This window comes from Penicillium diatomitis, assembly GCF_028827545.1.
Source record: "Penicillium diatomitis strain IBT 30728 chromosome Unknown utg000001l_segment0_segment0, whole genome shotgun sequence".
In the NCBI taxonomy this organism is placed as follows: Eukaryota; Fungi; Ascomycota; class Eurotiomycetes; order Eurotiales; family Aspergillaceae; genus Penicillium; species Penicillium diatomitis.
In genome coordinates, this window is record NW_026623173.1 from 1,801,484 (window position 1) to 1,821,824 (window position 20,341).

The 20,341-nt window shown below is 51.3% G+C and overlaps 6 protein-coding genes across 6 annotated transcripts; 3 read left to right on the forward strand and 3 right to left on the reverse strand.

The window, feature by feature from the left end:
* Positions 1 to 199: 199 nt before the first annotated feature.
* On the reverse strand, positions 200 to 2,224 carry N7539_000526 (putative GABA permease; the record flags this gene model as incomplete). Its single annotated transcript, XM_056930130.1, has 7 exons — positions 200 to 387; positions 463 to 856; positions 977 to 1,063; positions 1,204 to 1,736; positions 1,837 to 1,984; positions 2,078 to 2,124; positions 2,182 to 2,224. The coding sequence occupies 7 exons, from the start codon at positions 2,222 to 2,224 to the stop codon at positions 200 to 202; spliced, it is 1,440 nt and encodes a 479-aa protein (XP_056794423.1).
* A 2,184-nt stretch (positions 2,225 to 4,408) lies between these two features.
* N7539_000527 (uncharacterized protein) lies at positions 4,409 to 4,636 on the forward strand (the record flags this gene model as incomplete). Its single annotated transcript, XM_056930131.1, has 1 exon — positions 4,409 to 4,636. One exon carries the CDS (start codon positions 4,409 to 4,411, stop codon positions 4,634 to 4,636), a length of 228 nt encoding a protein of 75 aa, XP_056794424.1.
* Positions 4,637 to 4,934: 298 nt separating this feature from the next.
* N7539_000528 (bifunctional K:H/Na:H antiporter NHX1) lies at positions 4,935 to 7,348 on the reverse strand (the record flags this gene model as incomplete). The annotated part of the gene is made up of 5 exons (XM_056930132.1): positions 4,935 to 6,142; positions 6,219 to 6,878; positions 6,945 to 7,094; positions 7,203 to 7,232; positions 7,321 to 7,348. 5 exons carry the CDS (start codon positions 7,346 to 7,348, stop codon positions 4,935 to 4,937), a joined length of 2,076 nt encoding a protein of 691 aa, XP_056794425.1.
* A 746-nt stretch (positions 7,349 to 8,094) lies between these two features.
* On the reverse strand, positions 8,095 to 10,202 carry N7539_000529 (putative sucrose transporter; the record flags this gene model as incomplete). Its single annotated transcript, XM_056930133.1, has 4 exons — positions 8,095 to 9,419; positions 9,482 to 9,803; positions 9,898 to 9,937; positions 10,033 to 10,202. The coding sequence occupies 4 exons, from the start codon at positions 10,200 to 10,202 to the stop codon at positions 8,095 to 8,097; spliced, it is 1,857 nt and encodes a 618-aa protein (XP_056794426.1).
* Positions 10,203 to 12,731: 2,529 nt separating this feature from the next.
* On the forward strand, positions 12,732 to 14,332 carry N7539_000530 (uncharacterized protein; the record flags this gene model as incomplete). The annotated part of the gene is made up of 2 exons (XM_056930134.1): positions 12,732 to 12,780; positions 12,852 to 14,332. The coding sequence occupies 2 exons, from the start codon at positions 12,732 to 12,734 to the stop codon at positions 14,330 to 14,332; spliced, it is 1,530 nt and encodes a 509-aa protein (XP_056794427.1).
* Positions 14,333 to 18,902: 4,570 nt separating this feature from the next.
* N7539_000531 (uncharacterized protein) lies at positions 18,903 to 19,331 on the forward strand (the record flags this gene model as incomplete). The annotated part of the gene is made up of 1 exon (XM_056930135.1): positions 18,903 to 19,331. The coding sequence occupies one exon, from the start codon at positions 18,903 to 18,905 to the stop codon at positions 19,329 to 19,331; it is 429 nt and encodes a 142-aa protein (XP_056794428.1).
* Positions 19,332 to 20,341: the final 1,010 nt, after the last annotated feature.

Here is a 20,341-nt window from a genome sequence, read left to right on the forward strand (position 1 = left end):
AAGCTAGAATGAGGATTCAACGAAGTGAAAATTGAGCCTGGAACAGAAGAGCAAAAACGATAATCAATTTCCAGTATACACATGTCGATCAAGGAATCTCCATTGAAGTCTGGATCATCAAAAAAAAGCAAGATTGTTCTCAACACGATTCAACAGACGGGACAAATGCGCCTAGCATGACTTTTCCAGCGTTGAATGTTTACCCCGTCTTCATTTCCCCGTCAATAGCTTCGGCCTCGGCTTCAGCTTCAAACTGCTTGCCCTCGTCTTCCGGCGACACCGTCGTCTGCGGACCCTTGAATGTCTTCCGTGCATAAATGTAGTAATACAGCAGGGCTCCGACCCAGAGAGCCCCATTGATAACCACGGTATAGTTCATATTCGTCGCTACCCCCACAACAAGACACGATCAGCTCAGCTCAACAAGCGTCAATCGGCAGAAAAAAAACCCTCAAAACTCACCTCCTGGATTCGGCCCCTCCGTCGGAATCATACACAGCACAATCGCAAACCCCATATAAATCACCGCAACCCACGCAATCGGCTTACTCAGATACTTGCCGGTATAGAACTCGCCCGGCACGAACTTGTCCTGGCCCCAGAGGAGACGGGCCAGAACGGGCGTAAGCCATGCGAGATCGTTGCCGGCAACAGCCAGCGAGAACAGGGCGTTGGCGGCGGCGTTGTCGATTAGGGAGAGAAGGCCGATGATGGCGGATGCGCCGATGACGCCGCACACCATCCGCACGGGTTGGTAGCGGGTTAGTTTGCTTTGGCTGACTTTGCGGAAGAAGGACGAGAAGGGCAGGGCGCCGTCGCGGGAAAAGGCCCAGCTCTGACGGGAGGCGGCGAGGACCTGGTAAGATTGAGGATGAGAGGGTTAGAAATCTGTGCCGAGCATGCTGTCGAGAAAGGAAGAAAAAAAGGAAAAAAAAAAGGAACCCCCCCCCCCCTGCAGACAGGAAAGAAAACTCACAATGCTCAGTCCCATGAAAAATTGAACCGTCATCACAACGGCCATAAACCCAAGAGCGCCGTTCTTACCCAAGGCATCGTAGTATATCTATCCTCACAAGGTCAATTCTTAGTATAGCAGATCCACTCCAAAAAGCCCTAACTTTCCACCCGCGCTCTTCCCCGTTTCCCTCCCCCCAAAGTAGACCCTGCGCCGCATACACCGAAAGGAACCGTCAATTGACTTACTTGAGCCATCGGCTGCCCGAAACTACTATTCAAAGTTCCTTGAATATCCTGCTTCATACTGGCAGCGATAATCATCATGGACAAGAAACCCAAGATCCCACACATCCCCGTCGATGCAATGATCCCCAATGGCACCGCCTTGGCAGCATGGGTCGCCTCTTCGCTCATATGCACACACGAATCAAACGCGCCAATGGTCCAAATCGGCGAGAGCCAGGCAAGCATGAACGCCCAGCCTGTAGGCCACGTGGTGTAATTCTCAACATCGCCAAAGATGTACGAGCCCGAGTTGACGGGCGGATCGTTCTGGGCTTTACCTACCGGCAGCGCAATGGCGGTGGCCACGACGAGGCCGATGTTGAGGAAGATGCAGACTGACTGGATCCTCGGCATGATGCGACCTCCGAAGACAGCAATGACACCGTGGGAGACGACGGTTGCCACGTATGTGCCGTAGATGACGGATCGTGATGCGGTCCAGTTGCCATCGCGAGCGAGGGAGATCATAGACAACAACATGTTGGCGAAGCCGTCTTCATTGTTGGGAGACAGGGTGAGTGACATGTTGATCCTTCCGCTGGAGCGAAGACTCCACGAACATAGGACGGGTGTATGGATGGTTGCATGACTTACAATCAATCGAGCAAATACCACCGACCAACCCCATGGTGTTGCTGTATCCGACTAAGAAACTCAATGGGTTCTTCCATTCCTCTGCGGCGAAGTAATGCGTCCAGAAATACAGACCGCCAGCAGTGGGCATGGCCGATGCTAAATCCGCCTGTAGAAAGATTAGTCCCAGTCCAACTGAACATCTATAGCCATACGAGGACGAGATGGGTGAAACCCGGTCGCAGACGGTGAGCTCACTTACCAGCGCGAGACTGACTATGAAGATGAAGCAGCTAGCCGCCAGCCATCCTAATAAATGAAATCAGTCTCGGCGGTCCTAAATTCGTAACGACCGAAAACGCGTACCCTGATAGAAGTATGATATTAGTCCACAGATACCAGAGTACATCTTGCCTGAGGCGATGACCGATCATCTTCCTTTTCTTTGGGCCTCGAACTCCTTCCCTCGATCAAAAGGGGGGCATCACTCACCCAGACCATGCCCACCGGACCCGCAGGCATTGAAAAAGACAAGGTCGACGCAATCGACGGCAGGAGTCCCATAATACTAAATGCGACAGCAAAGATCTGCACGGTGGAATAATGTCGTCGCAGTTCCTGCTTGTACCCCAAAGTCGCTGGCGACACGACCCTCAGCACATGTTTGGATTCAGACTCCTCGAGTCCAACGCACCTAGCAACTCTGTATCCCCAACCTCTGCCAGCTCCGGAGAATTGACTCGAATGGGGGGCTTTTCATCGCGCGAGTGCGACGACTTGACCATGTCATCCATGCTTTGTTGTTTGATCAAGCTCGTCCGACAGGAAGATACCCTGAGAAGGGGCAGATTCGCCGTCTAACTTGAGGATCGGCGAAGGTTGGTGGTCAATTCGGGGAGTATACAAGATGGGACTGTCAATTGCGCACCTTGGACTGATGACGTCCTTGGCTAAGGTCTCTTGTCGACGTGGGCTGGGCGAGGGGATAGCGGTTCGAGTGGGAGTGGGGAAGACAAAGCGAGATGCGCCTTGTGTGATACAAGGCCTTTCCAATTGAAGTGACTTTAGTACGAAGATACCCCAAGGGTCCTGAGATACTTCGGGCCACCAAAAAGGCGTTCTGCTGAGGAGAACTTGAGGCAGTGAGTTTCCAATCTCTCACGGCACGCGGTAGACACGTTTTCTCCCTTGCTTCACGGGCAGGACTAACTCATGGCTTATGTACTGCCTGTGCCACGAGAACCAGCTCCTTGGCACGATAAGCATTCAGTCGAGGTGGGCAACCTTCAAAGACTGACACAGAAAATGCAAAAATTGACCCCCCCCCCCTCCTCCTAGTCGAGTCTAGAGCCCTCGCTGCGTGGTGTCTTGCTATCAGTGACCCCTCAATGGAGTTCCGCTATTTGGCATGTCTCGGCGTCAACGTTCTACTGCCTGCCATCGCCTACATCACTTGGGGCTGGTTATCACCTGTAAGTGAATTTTTTGATACAAAGAACTCTCGGCATTGCGCTCATCTCTGACAGAGAATATTTCTTACTAGAAAGGGACTTTGGGTACAGGAGGCCGTGACACTACTAGTACGCACCACTGTTTTCAGGTAGGTAGGCAGATCAAGTGAGTGACTCCCGAGTTACTACCATCATCCATGCAGGTATGTAAGTAACTAAGTACTAGTCAAGTCGTAAGTACCGAGTCAAGTATCTTAGGTAGTCACTACCACTACCTAACCTGGTAGTTTCCGCGTTAGTACCGCAGTACACAACCATTGATCCTCTCTTATCTCGAAGAGATACCAGAATGGCCACCCTCCCCAGCGGAATCGGAGATCCTTCAAGCGGAGGGGCGGCCAACCTTAAACTCTCAGTGGCTGAAGATACACTCTTCAAGTCACGACTCCAACTGCTGCCGCGAGCAATATGACGGCGAATCATGTCTGAGTTGAGACTGGCACCGTTGGAGAAATACGGCACCGTGCGGTAGAGCCGAGATAACGATTCTGCTTTCGGTAGGAGTCGCGCGCCCTGGCTTCTGGTCGAGTCTGGGAGAACGAGATAAGAGATGGTCTACGACAGATCCTACTACATAGCTGAGCTTCATACGTGAGTGGTGACATGTTGACATGTTGGCCGGAGTGTCCTGACCAGGTAGTCCGTGCACGACGCTGGCTCGACAGTGGTGAGTGAGCTAGTCCTGTACAATATCAGACACTCTGAGAAGTCAAATTCTTACTTCCACGAGTCACGATGCGTCTACTACTGCCTCCAGTCCAGTTTCTCCGCAGCAACTGAGTAGAGGACAAAGTATAGGTAGTACGAAGTACGATACGGAAGGCCAACCGGCCCCCAAGGCGACCGCCTTCCCCAAACAACGTCCACATGGAGGCTTTCCGAAGTCCAAGCACTCCGTTGCGCGCGAAACTGATTGAATCACACTCCCGAGGCTTGAGACGAGGTGACTCCTGAGGGAGGACGGGCAGGGCGGAATATAGCGGAATGGAACCGCGGAGTCGTCTTCCCCGCACGTCGGCCTGCCGACTCGAGCTAAACTGAACTACTCCGAGACTGGAAGTGATGCGCCCTTGACTTGAATGATGACGCGCAAGATTTTTGCTATCAAAGTCGGTGTGATCACGAGGGACTCTCGGGACCATATGGCAATTGAGAAGCGGGGAACAAAGAACCAACCCGTCATGAATGAACAAGATCTTGAGGAGTTGAACCGCGAAACCGGAATCTCTACAGAGACAAGAACACAATTGTCTGAGAACGAGACAAAGATCAGAAATTCCGAGCATATGGGAGAGCCAAAGGCATGTTGACCAGAAAGAGCTAAGTGTACATAGACATCATCTCACCGAATCCTGGCCATTGCAAGAGGGGGCAAGAAACAATGACAGGGGCACGTCAGGGGCACATCGATACATCCGGGTACTGACCCACCATAATGCCCAAGGTATCGTAAAAGAAAAAGAGAGGGTAGCCGAGAGAAGTGTAACAAGGGCAAATGGAGAAGAAGGAGATGTGAAGAGCTTGGCATTGCTCAAAGAGAAACCACAAAAAAAAAAAAAAAAAAAAAGGCAGAACAGCGAAGAGAAACACGTAGCATATCTTCGATCGTCAGACTGCGCCGGAACCCTTGTGATTGGACTGATCAAGAAGGAGCTTCGGCTTGATATAATCCTCATCCAACTGCCGGAACCAGGCTGTGTGGTCTCCAGACGCGCCGCCTTGCCAGAGCTCTCGTAAGGCTTCCCGCGCACTGATTCCTTGCGGTTGGCGAACGGGCGAAACGCTGGCCGAGGCGTGGTTAGGAGACGGCGTGTGTACACCCGTGGAGGGATGAGATGGGGTCCGGCGTCTGGAGGCATTGCCTGCGGCCGGAGGAAGATCATCATCAGACAGGCCGTCTAGATCCAGGTCAAACTCATCGGGATGTGCGACGAGACCCGCGCGTCCCTTGCCGTTGGACGGGAGCCCAAGGTCATCGTCGCTCCCGCCCCCACCGGTGTCTGCACCGCTGTGGAGAAGAGTCGCCGTGGAGGAACGGTCTCGTTTCGATTGCGCGTCTTTGGGCCCATAGGCCGCCGAGTACATTCGGGTGTGGCCTTGAGGTGGACTTGAACGGCTGTTGTTGCCCGTTGAGTAGCTATTGCCGCGGTCAATTCCACCACGCGAAGGGTGAGAGACCCCATCAAGTGCGATACCAGCGTCATTGCGCCGAGGCGTGTACCCAAGCGCGGTGCCCGCCCGCTTGTAGTAGGTGCCACTATTAGTCACCTCGATGTCAAACTCGTCGTCCGAGTCAATCTCCTCGGCGACACCGGTTCGAATGCCCAAGATCTCCAGCATGCGTGCAGTGGTACCTCCGAAGATAATCACTGTCAGCACCACAACGACGAGAATTGTGGCCCGCAGCGTCGGTGCATTAACCCCCGTAAGTCCAGCAGCAAGCGCCACACCAACCGCACCGCGAAGACCAGCCCAGAAGAGCATGGCTTGGTAGGCAAAAGGCAACTCATCAGCAACTTCTTGGCCTCGACGTCGGGCTCGGTACCGAATGAACCAATTCAGAGCTTTGGAGAGCGGGAAGACAGCCAGATAGCGAGCCAGACAGATGCCAAAGACCGAGACGAGGATAAATAGAGGGTTGAAGTGGAGGTTGGATTCGACGAACAGGTCCAATCCCAAATAGATGAAAATGAAGTTCTCCGAAAGCTGCGCCATCACCTGGAAGAGGTACTTGGTCGTCAACTGGGTCCGACGCGACATGTTATAGTAAGCGTAATGCTTCAATGTAATACCACAGAATAAGAGAGATACAATTCCTAAACAGGGGAAAAGTCAGCGTTGTCCATATGATGCATGACAAATGAGAGAAAGCCTCGTCCACGGCCGACTCACCGGATAGTCGAACACCATTAGAGAAGAAATAGCTTGCGTATGCGATTAAGACGATCAGACAGCTCTCAATCTTCGGCATTCGCCTGACAAGGGTGTACTTCAGTCCCAAGGCAGTGGCAATGCCAACAATGACGCCAACCATCATGCTGCCAAAGAAAACCAGCAAGAAAAGTCCTGCAGCTTCAAAGACTTTCAAGAAAGTCAAAGACCCCGCATCGTGTTCTGCGTATTTTTGCGCGGTCTCGAAAAGCACAATCGCAATGGCATCATTCAGAAGCGCTTCGCCAAAAATGATGGTGTATAATTTGGGCTCGACTTTATAGAGGTTGAAGATAGCAAGAATGGTCACTGGATCCGTCGCAGACAGTGTAGCGCCCACAGACAGTGCCTCAAGGAACGAGATCTTAAGTCCGTCCAGCGGTATGCGAGTCCAGAGGAACAAGACGAGGCCCAGAACAATGGACGAGATGAATGTGCCGGCGAACGCAAAGGTCAAAATGGTGCCAATATGCCGAAAGAAATTTGCCTGATGCAGCTCGTATCCAGAGGCGAGAATAATCGGAGGAAGAAGAAGATTGAAGAAGAATTGATAATCAAATGCGACACTATCCTGGAGGTTTGACGTGGGTGACAGGCGAATGATCAAGCCGACGAACATTCCTGCTACGAGGTCAGTACAATTGATTGATCTGAAGGTTGCAACAAACATTCTCGATGCGACCGTACCTGCAAAGATAGATAGCACCGTTTCGTGGACCGCTTGAATTTTCCGCTGTTGTAGGATGTAGCTTGTGAACAAGGCAAACATGAGGAGCATGATCATAATGAACAGCGCCCAGGAGCTAGTGATCTCCTTCGACCCTGCCTCGGGGGCCTCTGTTGCGCAAATCGTCCGTCAGTCTATCGATACTGTGTATGGATGTCGCGATCTCGTCCAGATATTGGATACTCATGCAATCATGGGGGCTGTTGCTTCATGCGTACCATCGGGATCAGTATCTTCGGCCGCTCGTCCTGCATTACCGTTGCACGATTAGCTTTGTCAACAACAAATCGTGCGGCAAAAGCCAGCATCATCATCGGGGAAGCTTGGTGTACGTACGAACGAGGGCGTGAAGAGCTTCGCCCATGATTTGAGTGGACATTGCGACTGGGTCATGAGCCTCCGCGGGCGCGGCGCGGAGAGCGCGTGCGTAGTAGTGTGGTTAATGAACGCTCACGCTGGGAGTCAGACAGCGGCAAGACTCAGTAGCAAAAGCGCATAGTCTGTTTGGAAATGAGTGACAATTGACAAGTCGTCCAGGATCTGGGCGATGGCCGAACAAGCTTAATCGTAATCCGCTCGACATCAAGGTGGCCGGGGGCCGGAGCTTCTAAGATGCGTTACATCTGCCTAGGAGGCGCCAAGCCGGGTAGCGGAAAATTACCGTATTACAATGACATGGTCCCCCTTGTATCCGCCTTCGTCGATTCAAGTTGGGTGGAGTTTCCGAGTTTACATAAGGAATAGCTTGCTGGCTTATCTCGTATTGCTCCTGTAATGCTGGACTAAGTTGACTGCTGAGACGTGGAACGCTTCGCAGGAGCCACAGTGCAGCTACTTGGGATAAAATACGCCATCATCAGTACTTGTCCAAGTAAGTGGCATGTCGACACTCTCAACACTCAACAGACCTTTATGCAAGCGAAACGCCGCTTTTTGCCTTGCATGCAAATTTTACTACATCTTCCAACCCATTGTAGGGAGTAGAATAGCTAGCTTTCCCATTACAAACTCCGAGGCAAGTGCTCTGTAACAGAAAGCAAGTGATAGGCTTAGAGCGCCAAATGTCTGATTCACGAACGTGAGAGATCAAGAATAGCGGATTGATCACCTCTACTGCGCGCCCTCGCTCAGCCTCCGAGTAAGCAAGGCCGCGACCAAAGCTGCGCATCCGCCGAAGCGAAGAACCCAGCCGACGCTGTCATCCCAAGGTTCTCCACGAGGTTTCTGGGCAGCCTTGAAGATAGCGCTACAAATCAGACTGGAGAAAATCTGAGGGAAAGAGACAGCCACATTGTGGAGACCCAGAACGATTCCGGCTTGGGCGACGTTTTCGTTCTCGTCGATAGGCGTGGGCTTGGAAGATCGCCCATCTTGTTGGTCTTCTGCGCTTAGCTGATCATGATCTTCGTGAATATCTTCGTTGGCAACGGGTTGATAGGAGCTCGAGGCAGTACCATGCATTCCACTTGGGCCACCAGCTCCGTGTCCATGTGGGCGCCGTGTGACATCGGTGCGAGCTACCTCGGCAGAAATGAGCGCAAATGGCGCCCAGAGGGTCAATGCCCATGATATACCGATCAGGGCAATGACAACAGATGCCGCCTGGTAGGATGAGATAAAAAGCGTGCAAAACATGCAAGCAGCAAAAAGGAGGTGTGAGAGAAACCATGCTCGACGCAGAGTCAAGCCCGGTACTTGCAGACGAGTGAGCCAAGTGGGCTTCTCTTCTACAATTTTGGGCAGAGATTCCTCGAGGAGAGGATCGTTGGCACGGCCAGCATTTCCTGCTACCTCACCATCGTCATGCAAAGTTATGTCGTTTTTTGTGGTTGTTTCTGAGACTTGTCCAGAAGTTGGGACCACGAAAAGCGGGAGAACGATGTTGGCGCTGAACGAAATGATCGCATAAGCAAGGAGCGCCGAGGTTCCGACTCGGGTCGCAGCTTCCCAGGCTCGGTCGATTTCAGCCTCGGTCATATTAGGGTGTTCTGCGAATAGAGGGTTGACGTAGAGCTGGCCGACGTAAGTGGTGGCATAGTACAGAAATGGAAACCAGCCCGCCCAGGCTGCCAGTTGTACTTCACAGACCCGCGCAATCTGTGGAGGTAGGTTGCGAATTGACTTGAACACTTGGCGAAAGAAGGAAATCAGACCCAACCCGTCCGATGGAGGAGGGCCTTCCAACCTAGGATCCCGCTCCTGGATATAGAAACAACTGGCAATGAGGGTGACGGCGAGGGAGATCGAGGCTAGAGCACAGAGAACCTGGAATTGCGTCTTGCCGAGGAAAGGCAGGATGCGCGGCAGGTCAATGTACCCAAAGATAAACCCAAAAATATTACCAACTCCTGTCAGCCGACTGGCCCATGCATTTGCGACCTCCTGCTGATGAGCAGGACAGTTGTCCACGATGAAGGCTCGAATGGCAGCTTGAACTAAAATCCCCGAAGTGTCAGAGCTGATTTCTCGCGGCACCAATAATTGCAGATCGACATACCTGTATTGATGGCAAAGTCAAGACAATACATCAAGACGGTAGCGACGATGATGTTCAAGGTTTTTGCGCCATGCGCTTTAGGGTCAACACCAAATATTGAGACGATCCCGCCCATGATTTCCTGAACCCAAGACAAGGCAAGCAGCGATATGATCAACGCCACAGCGCCGCCAACCATAAATGGTTTTCTCTTTCCCCATGGATGACGGCAATTATCGCTTCGAATACCGATATATGGCTGCACCAGAGTTCCCGTTATGGGCCCTGCTATCCACACAAAGGCAAGTAACGCTTTGCTCATTCCAAGTGAGAGAAGGAAAGGCTGTACATTGTCAGTTTCCGCCTCGCAAGACACCGTCATACAGCCAATCTTGATGATACTTCGAGCTCACGACAAGGAAACCTGAAGAACGTACCGATCCATTGGACAGTTCCACGGACCAAACAACCTGGAGTCTAATCGAAGGGAGAATGTCAGTAGCGCCCACACAAGGATTCATGAACACCAGTGTCACTAGAAATGTACGCTCAATAGCCTGAGAAAATCTTACCCTCCAATTGATACTGTTAACAAGAACATGTACCATCCACTTTTGGACGATTCGTCCACGACCTTGCCCTCGACATGACTCTCGGCATATTCATCTTCTGGATCGATGCCAACTCGTGTTTCCATCAGCGGCGAGCTTTCGTTGACACTTTGCTTTGTCAAAGTAACCATAAGACGATTATCAGGGCCGAGAACAGACGACCCACAGCAAACCCCGCGGAATGATCACGATGCGCCGAGGTGCAGCATAAATGTATAGAGACAGAATTGTGGGCATTGACTCGCAGGTCAATTAAAAGGTACGTTTGGATCACTCTGATGACGGCTTCTTCCTTTGCAAATCAGAAGGGCATGAGATACGAGTCGTGGCGCAATCCGGCATCGATTGGATTTCAGAAATAGGAGCGCGCAGAAGCTCAAGGGTCGATCCTTTTCAGTCGCATCCACTCGGGTTAGGTGCGGCACCCTCAAGCAATGACCGAGTGACTGTCCGTAGACTCTGCCGTCAGCTGGGAACAAATGGACGTTGAATTGCTTATGGGGATTGTGAATGGGGCGAGGGGTTGACGTGGACAGCCTGACAGGTCTCAGATCACCCAAGGCCAGCTGGACGGGGTCAAATCACGTGAATGGGTGGCTTGGCTAGACCTGTTCAAGATGAGGGCATTCCATCAACGATAGAACATATCCTATACAGAGTGAAAAAAAAAAAATCATACGTGAAGACTATACGGTCATACTTGTGAGTATGAAGTGATGACTCTATTTCTCAGACACTCCAACCTCAAAGCAAACAGTACTTGACTGGATTCGAAAGGACGAGTTGAGGCTAAACTCACCTTATCCAAAGAAATGGGTAACGTATGCGGGGGAGTGGGGACGCCTGAGGGGGCATCTCCGTAAGAGCCGCCCGTGCCTGAGTATCGAGGTTAAACACTATTCAGCAGAGACTGGACAACAACATTTGAAAAGGCTATATGCGTCCTTCGGGTCAGTATTCTTAAGGTATTGAAGCGTCCCGAGGGGGAGTCTGTCTTTGTTTTGTGCCGTGTGTGATATTTTGTGGGCACTTGGCATTCGCTTGAACAAGCGCCCGACACAACATCAAATCGATGTACTTGTTCGATTTTGCGATCGCTTTGTTAACCGAGCTCTGCATTAACTGAGTCAGGAAGTGCCGAACTGGGCCATCAGCCTCAATCCATCTCATCTGAATTTAGTATTCGCCAGAAATATGTGCAGACTCATGATCCAGTCACCTGCGCATTCGACCACCTGATAATACTTCCGCTTGATATCACCCAGGCATTGATTTTATTCAACCGCAACATGTTGGGATGGGCAGTGACGTCAAAATGTAATAACTAAGGTAGGTAACAATATAGGGTATAGTACTCTGAGGATCATTCAAAGTACCTAGGTAAGTGACCTGGTACCAGGTACTGTAGTTAGTCACCTTCCAGTGTTGGTCACTGTTAGGTCGACAAGGTAGTATATTCAATAGAACATAATGGGTACTGACCTACCTGACAGGCATTGATTCCATTCGTTCAATCTCATCCTACCTAGGCGCCTGCTCCTGATCAATATACCTTTCAGGTATGTTTTTATCCATGACGGTCCACATCCCCGGTCTTTACTTAGGTATCTACTGCCCGGAGACAATATCCCGGGTCAAAACATGACTGCCCGGTGGAAGTCCTATCCGAGCAATGGAAGCAGGCCGGGAGCGTCCATTATGCTTGATATTCCACTAGCTTGAATATATTTCGATCTTACTAAACACGGAGAGGAGGAATGGAAATGATAGACTTGTAACTTGATTGTATCGAATCTATTCGACTTATGTACATTTAAAATCCTTTCGAGGATCTAAAAACCATGAAGCGACACGCGACTCGACCAATTCCAACCCCAGTCGATACATAGTGGTTCTAGACCACATCGTGACGCTTCGCTACTCTTGGAAGGCGCATGCCCGGTCGCTTGCATCTACAAGCATCCATGCCCGATCAATCAGCCAAGCAGAGCCCTGTCTAGCAGCAACACAGATTGGCTGGATGGAAATGCTCACCACGTTGTCCTCGTGCGCTCGCCGTCGTGTGGAGTAGCGGGGTGCATATTCAGAAAAGGCCTTAGCAATTGAATCATCTAAGAAGAACACGACCGAACGCCAATGATCGACTGATGACCGTGCCGCTGACGAACCAACTGCCGTGACTGTCCATCTGTCATTTAGAGGGCCCTCGGCGCTAGTCCCAAAACGGCTATTATCTGGAGAGGCGAGGCCGAAGTGGATTCGAGAACCGCAAAAACTTGAAGACTTGTGTCCCCGAGGAAAGTCACGTTTGCTTGAGCAAGAAGGAAATTTCTGCCTCTTGGAGTGCTCAAACCTTGACGGCGACTATATATAAATCTATGATGTGGGAATCTTCTGCCGAAATCCAAAGAGTTTGGGTACTCAAGTGGAAGTGAGATTCTGCAGATCTACGTGGACGCAGACTGGATAAGTTTCTTGGCCCCAAAGACCGAGGCTGAGAACCGTGAAGTCAGTGCACGATTCGAGGCTCATCTTTCCTGGGTCGCGGAAGCTAACACAGGAAATCAAAAGCCTGTCGAACAGGCCTCGCTGGATGGATAAGATTTGTCACACAAATCGTCCCTAAGTTCTCGCCATAGTCTGTTTTCGAAACGAAGAGTATGGTCTTTGCACGTGGCGATGTCTGCGGGCACGATGACGAGGTCATAGGTACGCTTCCATCACGATACACTCCGAGAATTGTCGAAGCGAAAAATGAGACTGACATGCAGATACTCCAGAACACCATATGCCAGAGAACGGCGTCGAGATCGTGTTCTGGAATGGCCCGAACGATCGTGAAAATCCGTATAATTGGCCACTTCGACAAAAATGGACCTTGACCCTGCTGGCGGCGTTCGCGACGTTCATCACCATGGCCAATGGCACGATCATCACGGTAGCGCATGAATCAATCAATGAAGAGTTTGGCATTTCTGATACCAATTTCCCACACTCCTACTGGCCAGTAACCTCCTGGACCGTCGGAGGTGCTTGCTCTTCGCTTTTGATACTGCCACTGATGGAGGAGTTTGGTGCGCGGCGAGTGTTTTTGATGACCTATGTGATCTTCTTCTGCTTCGTGATCCCTCAAGCGCTGGCGCAGAACTTTGCCACGCTGATTGTCACGAGGTTCTTCGCTGGTGGCTGCGTCTCGATCCTGGCCAATACCGCGGCCACAGTGATTGGAAACATCTGGGACGACGAAAAGGCACGAAACATCCCAGTCAGCCTGTACATCGTCACCTACCTGGCGGGTGCGAGTATCGGGCCCGTGATCGGTGCGCCTATCTACCATTTCCTCTCGTGGCGATGGATCAGCTACATGCAGCTGACCTGGCTGGGTGCATTCTTCCCAGTCTACTTTTTCTTCTTCAAGGAATGCCGAGGTATCGCCATCCTGGGTCAGCGAGCCAAGAAGCTGCGGAGGGAAGGTCGATCGGCGTACACCCAGCATGAGATTGATAGTCAAGGGACATCCTTGTTGATGATTGTTGCCCGAAGCGCGACGCGGCCCTTAATCCTATTCTTCACCGAGTCAGTGGTGTTTGTCATGTTCATGTGGTCTGCCTTTACCGTGGGCGCGTTGTATCTCTTCACTCAGTCGGTGGAGCAAGTGTTCATCGGGCTGTACGACTGGACCCCCGTGCAAGCCGGGTACATACAATCCGCCGTGGTGGTGGGAGAAGTCTTGGGCTGGGTAGTCAATCTGGCATCGGGGCCAATCTACTTCAATTCAGCCGCGCGAAACACAGAGACTCCCGGCACCCCTATCCCGGAGGCACGGCTCTATCTGGCAATCGCAGGAGGCGTCGTCGGCATATCTGGAGGCATGTTCACTTATGCCTGGACCTCCTATCCAAGTTTCCCCTGGATTGCGCCTGCGGTTGGTCTGGCCATGGTCGGGTGCGGGAGCATGGTTGTGGTGACCGGCCTGTCAGACTATGTTGTCGATGCATACGCCAAATACGCCGCCAGCGCCGTTGGAATCATCGTGACGGGCGAAAACCTCTTCTCGGCGTTTTTGCCACTCGCGGCGATGAGCATGTACAAGACCCTTGGCTTCCACTGGGCGAGCACACTGCTGGCGTTCATCTCTCTTGCCCTCTCCTTTGCGCCGATTCTCTTTGTCGTTTTGGGAAAGCAAATCCGAGCTCGGAGCCCGTTCATGAAGGAAGCCATGTTGGACAAGAGACGGAAAAGCTTGGACTCGACGGTCTAGTCTTCTCGATCGAATTTTGACTACTCCTAGTCAAATAGATGTGTACAAAATCCACATCTAATCCCGAGGATACTCTATTTTTAACTCACCTGACCTCACCCCATCCGTCGATCTGAACAACGTGCGATCCGCGCACACTGCGAACTGCTCCGTGCCCCTTCCCCCCTAATGACAAGTCTCTACACTTACAGTGTGTTTGTTGTACCAGATTCTAGACGCACTCGCTTCAGCTCCTGTAAGTAGCAGATCTTGCAAAGGCCATGTTTCAGACCCAGCCTCCACATTTCCCAGATCTTGTGTGCAATTTTCCACCGCTCGATCATCCACAACGCGCTCAATCGGGCGTCGTTTTTCAGAGCTTTGATCGCGCAAAGCATCATTAGTGATACACGCGAGCAGGTCCAAGGGGCCGGGAAAACTTGCACGAAAGTGGATTCACACCCAAAAATTGGATCTTGGGCCAAAACCGGATACTTTTTCCCAGACAGCTCAAACACAATGGAGGTGGAGGTCCGGAAGCTTGGAACAATCGTGTACAGTTGTACACTGTTGACTCGTTGAGAGTTGACTGTACATTTATTCCCCGCTCCGGCATGGCCCGGAAAAACTACGAAACGAACTGGAGTCGGCGGGTTGCACTTGCCCTCGTGCAATGACCCTGACCTTCAGCGCGGCTGAAACGATGGCGATTCTCGCACGAGAGCGAAGAAACGGGGTTGCGGAACACCTCCAAGAAGGGAAGAGAACGTGGAGGCGGAACCACCACCAGGAACCTGAACTCTAATGATGGGGGAGTTGGCAACACATGGAGAATTTGTGTTTTTCCTCTTCATTCTCCTCCTCTCTGCTCTTCCTCCTCCTCCGCAGATTTGTCCACATTAGAGGAGGAAGTCGGAACTATCACGTACTACCACTACTCCTTTTCTCGAGCACACGAACTTCTGGCCGTTTGAAGTAGAGACGTCACTTTGTTCTTTCCAAGGAACTCTCATGCCAAGCACCTTCGCCCTGAACCTGTACCCGTAATCCCCTCCCGTTCGACGAAACAACCGGCAAGAGCCATCGTCGGCAGCGTTGACCTCACAATAGAGTTTACACCCCCCGGTGCGTACTGCGTAGTCGTACTAGCGTAGTAGTAAAAGTAAGTCGTGAGTCAGTGACACTACCATATATCTATGCTCTAGGGGAAAGCGGACACATCGTTGCAGAGGCTAACTACTACGATCCGCAATGACAGTCAGTCGCGAATTTGGGACACGGATTCAATAGACTTTGCACTAGGCCGGTCGCATGGGCATGATGTGCGAGAAGTCTATCGGGGGATTTTCCCGAACGGGGTCTCGGACGGGTCTGCAGCCCAGCCCATCCACCTCAATTTTGCGGTTCTCTGTTGAACCCAGGTGATATGGTCTACCGCAGTTTGTGAACTATTGTTGTACTGCAGTATTGCTACTAGCTAGTACTGAGTTACTGACTAGTGACGAGCGACGACTGACTATTCTAGCTAGAGTATGTCAGTCTACATCTTCGCGTTCTATCATATGTGTGGTAAGGTAGTACTGACTGCGGAAAGGAATCGCCCAGTCTTTCTGAGCAGGGTCCGTTCTATGTCCCCTCGGTGCACTGTCCACGATCGAAGCTGCGTCGGATGACTTTCATAGTTCCTCGCTCATACTTCAACCAGTAGGAGGTTCCACCAACCACCCCCCAAAAGTCGGGTGAATACGAGATAGATGGACAATGGTCTCTGGCCGGGCACCGAGGGATTCAGAATTGTTGTCTCGATCATTTTCATCAATTGATCCCCTAATAGTCTGGGTCAATAGTTCGGGCAGTTGGCAGCATTCGGGAATACGAGTCCGCTATCGATCCAGATGTGGAGGGGGTGGGTTTTTGTCGTTGCTCCATCTCTTTGGCGACCGGCCCCCCCTTTTTTCATGCATCGGGATTCCGACTTGGTCAGCAGAATCTTCTGCTCCGAGATAGAGGAGTGGCCGCAGGGCTGTTTGAATACTGGGGGAGTGTGAACTGTGAAGTGTGTGCAGTTGTGCACTGTGCACTTCGAAGCAGTGTGTTTGCCTAGATAGATAGATTACAGAGGAGACTAGGAAGCTACCAAGATACTAGCGTAGCCTTGGATCCAGTTTCCTGGTCAGTGCGAAGCTACGGTGTAGTTGTACACTCAGACACGGGTACAAGTGAACATAGCTCAAAGGGTCCCAAGTGGACTTGCCTACCTGACCCCTTCTCGTGCTCGTTGCTCTTTGCTCTTCGATTCCCTTACGTATCTCTCCCACTCAAAAGTGTGTATCTCTTCCGGAGGATGATGGCATTGAATCGACCTGTCATCGAAGCAGACGGGGATGTGTTCGGAACGGGCAGGGGGGAAAATGAAGCTATGCCCTTTCCGAAAAGACTTCTCGAGTCAGAGGTTGCGGGTCGTCCCGACAGGCACAAATAATCCGTCATGTACTTTCTTCTTCTTTTTTGGGGGTTTTTTTTACTGCGGAAGGCATCATGTGGCCCATCTCAACGGCCATGACGTTCTCCGGGGCGATAGCTACCTCTCTAGTTCTTAACCTACTTCCTAGTCCTTGGTTACCGTGTTGATCTCAGAAAGAGATTCGCATGTATCAAACAGGCGGACAGTCTTTTTCTGTTAGAATTGGATACCCAGATACCCGAATGGCCCAATCTCGATATACGTCCAGGTGCGATCATGTGTACTGCCGTACTCAACGTGGGAAAATTGTGGTATCGTCACATAGTGTATGGCGAATTAGCTATGCTATCGTTGTCCAACTGTGGACTGTAGACTTCCCCCTTCGGGCCATTGCAGCAGCAAACTAGGTGAGTCGCTTGACACTTTCCAGTGTTCCACTCCCAGCCACAAGGTCCCAGAGACTCGCAAGCGCATCATCATCATGAGCCAAGCAAGACAGGCAAAGGGGAAAGATGAAAAAAAGACCAGATGCAGTGCCGGGTCCACGGCTATCAGTGAGGACCGATGAGCGAGCACAGCTCTAGTCTGGCGGGGTTCGTCTTATTCTAGATTGTTTCAGGCTAGACGATCAAACGGACGAATCTCGTCTGGGAACCATGTGCTCTCGCTACGATTGCGGGCCATCCGTCCCGGGAATGCAGTCTAGCCCGATGGCGCCAGGAGGGACCAGGGACGAGAGTCGGAGATACTGACCAAGTCGATGGAGACCCCAGCATCGCACATAGTTACATACAAGAGACGAAGAAGTCAGCTGTTCACAACGCCCGAGTCCATCGAGGATGGAAGTTGTCTCAGGACAAAAAGTATATTTGTACGGGAGGTCAAGGTACTATCAAAATTATATTTTGGAGGCGCAAACCTTGATCTGATCATGTGTTCATTCTCCTAGCCCTCATCCATTGGGACTCGTACAGTGCGCTTGAGGCTGCGAGGATTCTGTCGACCAAATGGGCTTGAAATGGATTCGACTGGCACATTCCTCGAAGTTCCTAGGTACCATTCCCTCCCCCAAGGGAATCAACATCGAACCCCTCATTGACCCTAAACGATCGTTCGCAATCAACAATGAACACAACCCCATCCTCATCATGAAACCTGCTAGATCACCAATCGCGCCATAGTCCATCGACTAGTGTGTTCCTCAAAGTGGGTAGCTGCCCCAAGAAAGTGAAGATGCTGAGCCATGGGGACCCTCTCCAGTGGCTGCTCAGATGCTTTGCTTGGTTCATCTGAGGGCACGATAGTACTAGCGTTCAAAGATGTACTTGTGTAGTGGTACAAATGTACCCCCAAAAAACAACGGTCAAAGCGTGTCTGCTTGTTTGAAGGTAAGACACCCTGATACAGATCCATGGTTTAGTAGCATTGCCTTCCCGAGCGGGTAAGGTTCGAAAAAAGCTAAACGGTGGAACTGGACAGACATAGGGCACCCGGCTCCGGTAATGATAGTGTAAGTGATGCGCATGGAAGAGTGTCGAAGAATGGATCAAAAGGGCACGGTCGGAAAAGAGAAGGAGATAGACTTGAGTCTGCCGTGCTGATCAAACATGGGTGATCGGTCCCATGCTACTACTTTCCTGGAGTCCGTGTTGTTTGATCACCGCCTCGTCACAGGATGAGATTCTAGACTATCACTGACACGCACGGTACAATTCAAGATACGTCCACCGCAATGTTTGTAGTGAAAACCTAGACACTAAAGTGACTAGACAACTGAGTAACAGATACTGTCAGGTGGACAGTGTCATGGTTTCTGTTCAAACCCCATTCATTCCGCATGTCTGGTTCTTTGCGCTGAAGGAATGGAGTACCTACCTGGGTATGTTCCAAGTCTCCCGAGTCAATACCTATTCACTTACAGTAGTACTACGTTGAGTCCGTTCACTTTCCAAGACCCCCTTTGTCGCGCCAGCATAAGGTTGTTCTTTTGTCTTCCATACTACTAGTCAGGCATCACGACACTAAGTGGTTTGACTAACAACTCAACACAGGCTAAAGGCTTAGCCACAGCTGACTTGACCGGTGGGGGAAGCTCTAGCGTGAGACTAAGGTCCTCGAGCGTGCTCAATGCTCAGTCTCCTTTTTGGGAGAATCCACGTTGCCCTGCTGAGCTCAATTGCCACGTTGAGCGATATCTCCGATGTCACAATCAGGGGCAACGTCGAACTATTGCGACCATTCCAAGGATCTGTGATTCTGTGGGCACTGGGCAATACTGCATGTGGTCTTCTCGGCATTGCAGGCACTTCAATAGTTCTACCGGGAAGTGCGCCATGGTACCAGTGGCTACGATCCAAAGTACCGACCAGTATGGCGGCACATCAGTGGCCTAGCCCAACTATGTGTGCAAAGCGCAAAAGATCTTCCGGCCTGGATAGTGTTTCGGTCCCGAATCTCTTGATCCATGACATCAGTTATGAATCCGGCAATCCACTAGTCACGGCGGTCTTTGCCCGATCAGTGAAGAGCAATATCTGGAATCTCGCAGATTGGTAGAATGGACATGAAAATGAACTATCATGGGCGAACGTGGGGACAGTCAAGAGGATGACTAGCCTCAGGTCCCAGCGTGGCAACATGGGCGAGATTCCGAATCCGACAAGTCAGAGCGAGCGTCTCGGGATTGCGTCCCAGGAAGCCCTAATGCATGCACTCCAGACTCAGAGTCCTCAACGGTAAATAGTCCACGGGCGCAGGCAGTAGTGGCACGGTTTTCAACGGGGATATCTCGGGTCCCGCACCATCCACTCCCCCTCTCGCTAGGATGAGATGACCGATGATGATGGTGATGTTGATCGTCTGTGTTTCACCTTTAGAGACTAACCAAGTGGGGGGACTACTGGCCCTGGTCTGGGTATCGCATCGTTGACGGCACAACGCGAGGGTAAATAAAGGTGACTATTGTGGATTGGGAAGGAGAATAAGGGTACCGAGCGTAATGCGTCTAGTTCGGTCATCCTATGCACATCTATGAGGAAGACGTTGCCAACTTGGATGACTTGACAGGGACGCAAAGTCCTTTGATCGGATTGATAGATCAAGGTTCGTTATTCGACTTTCGACCTCACTTGGTAGTGTCCCAACTACCAATTACTGTACCACCCATTTTGCAGGCCAAGGATAATCCGTTCGGACCATCCTCGCCTCAACGTATGATGCTGGATCAATGGACACTGGACAGTGGACACTGGACACTATTGGACCGTTGGTCATTGGGACTCGTTCGATCTGATGTGTCATCATTTACCCTGATGCTTTTCCTAGTTCCTCACTTCCTAGTCCTACCCATGCTGGTCGTGTTTACCCCCTTTGAGATACAGGATCCTGGCAGGCCTTCACCCCAAGAAGACTGTCCACTTGTCCAGTGGCTACGCCCTTGGAACTTCTATGGGCTCATCAGGACAAGCTATCGGGGGAACACCAAAAATGGGGTAAGCCGAAGACTATTAGTCGATAGTGCAGAAACTCACGAGGGCGCGTCGGTACACCAACCCGAATCACCGGCC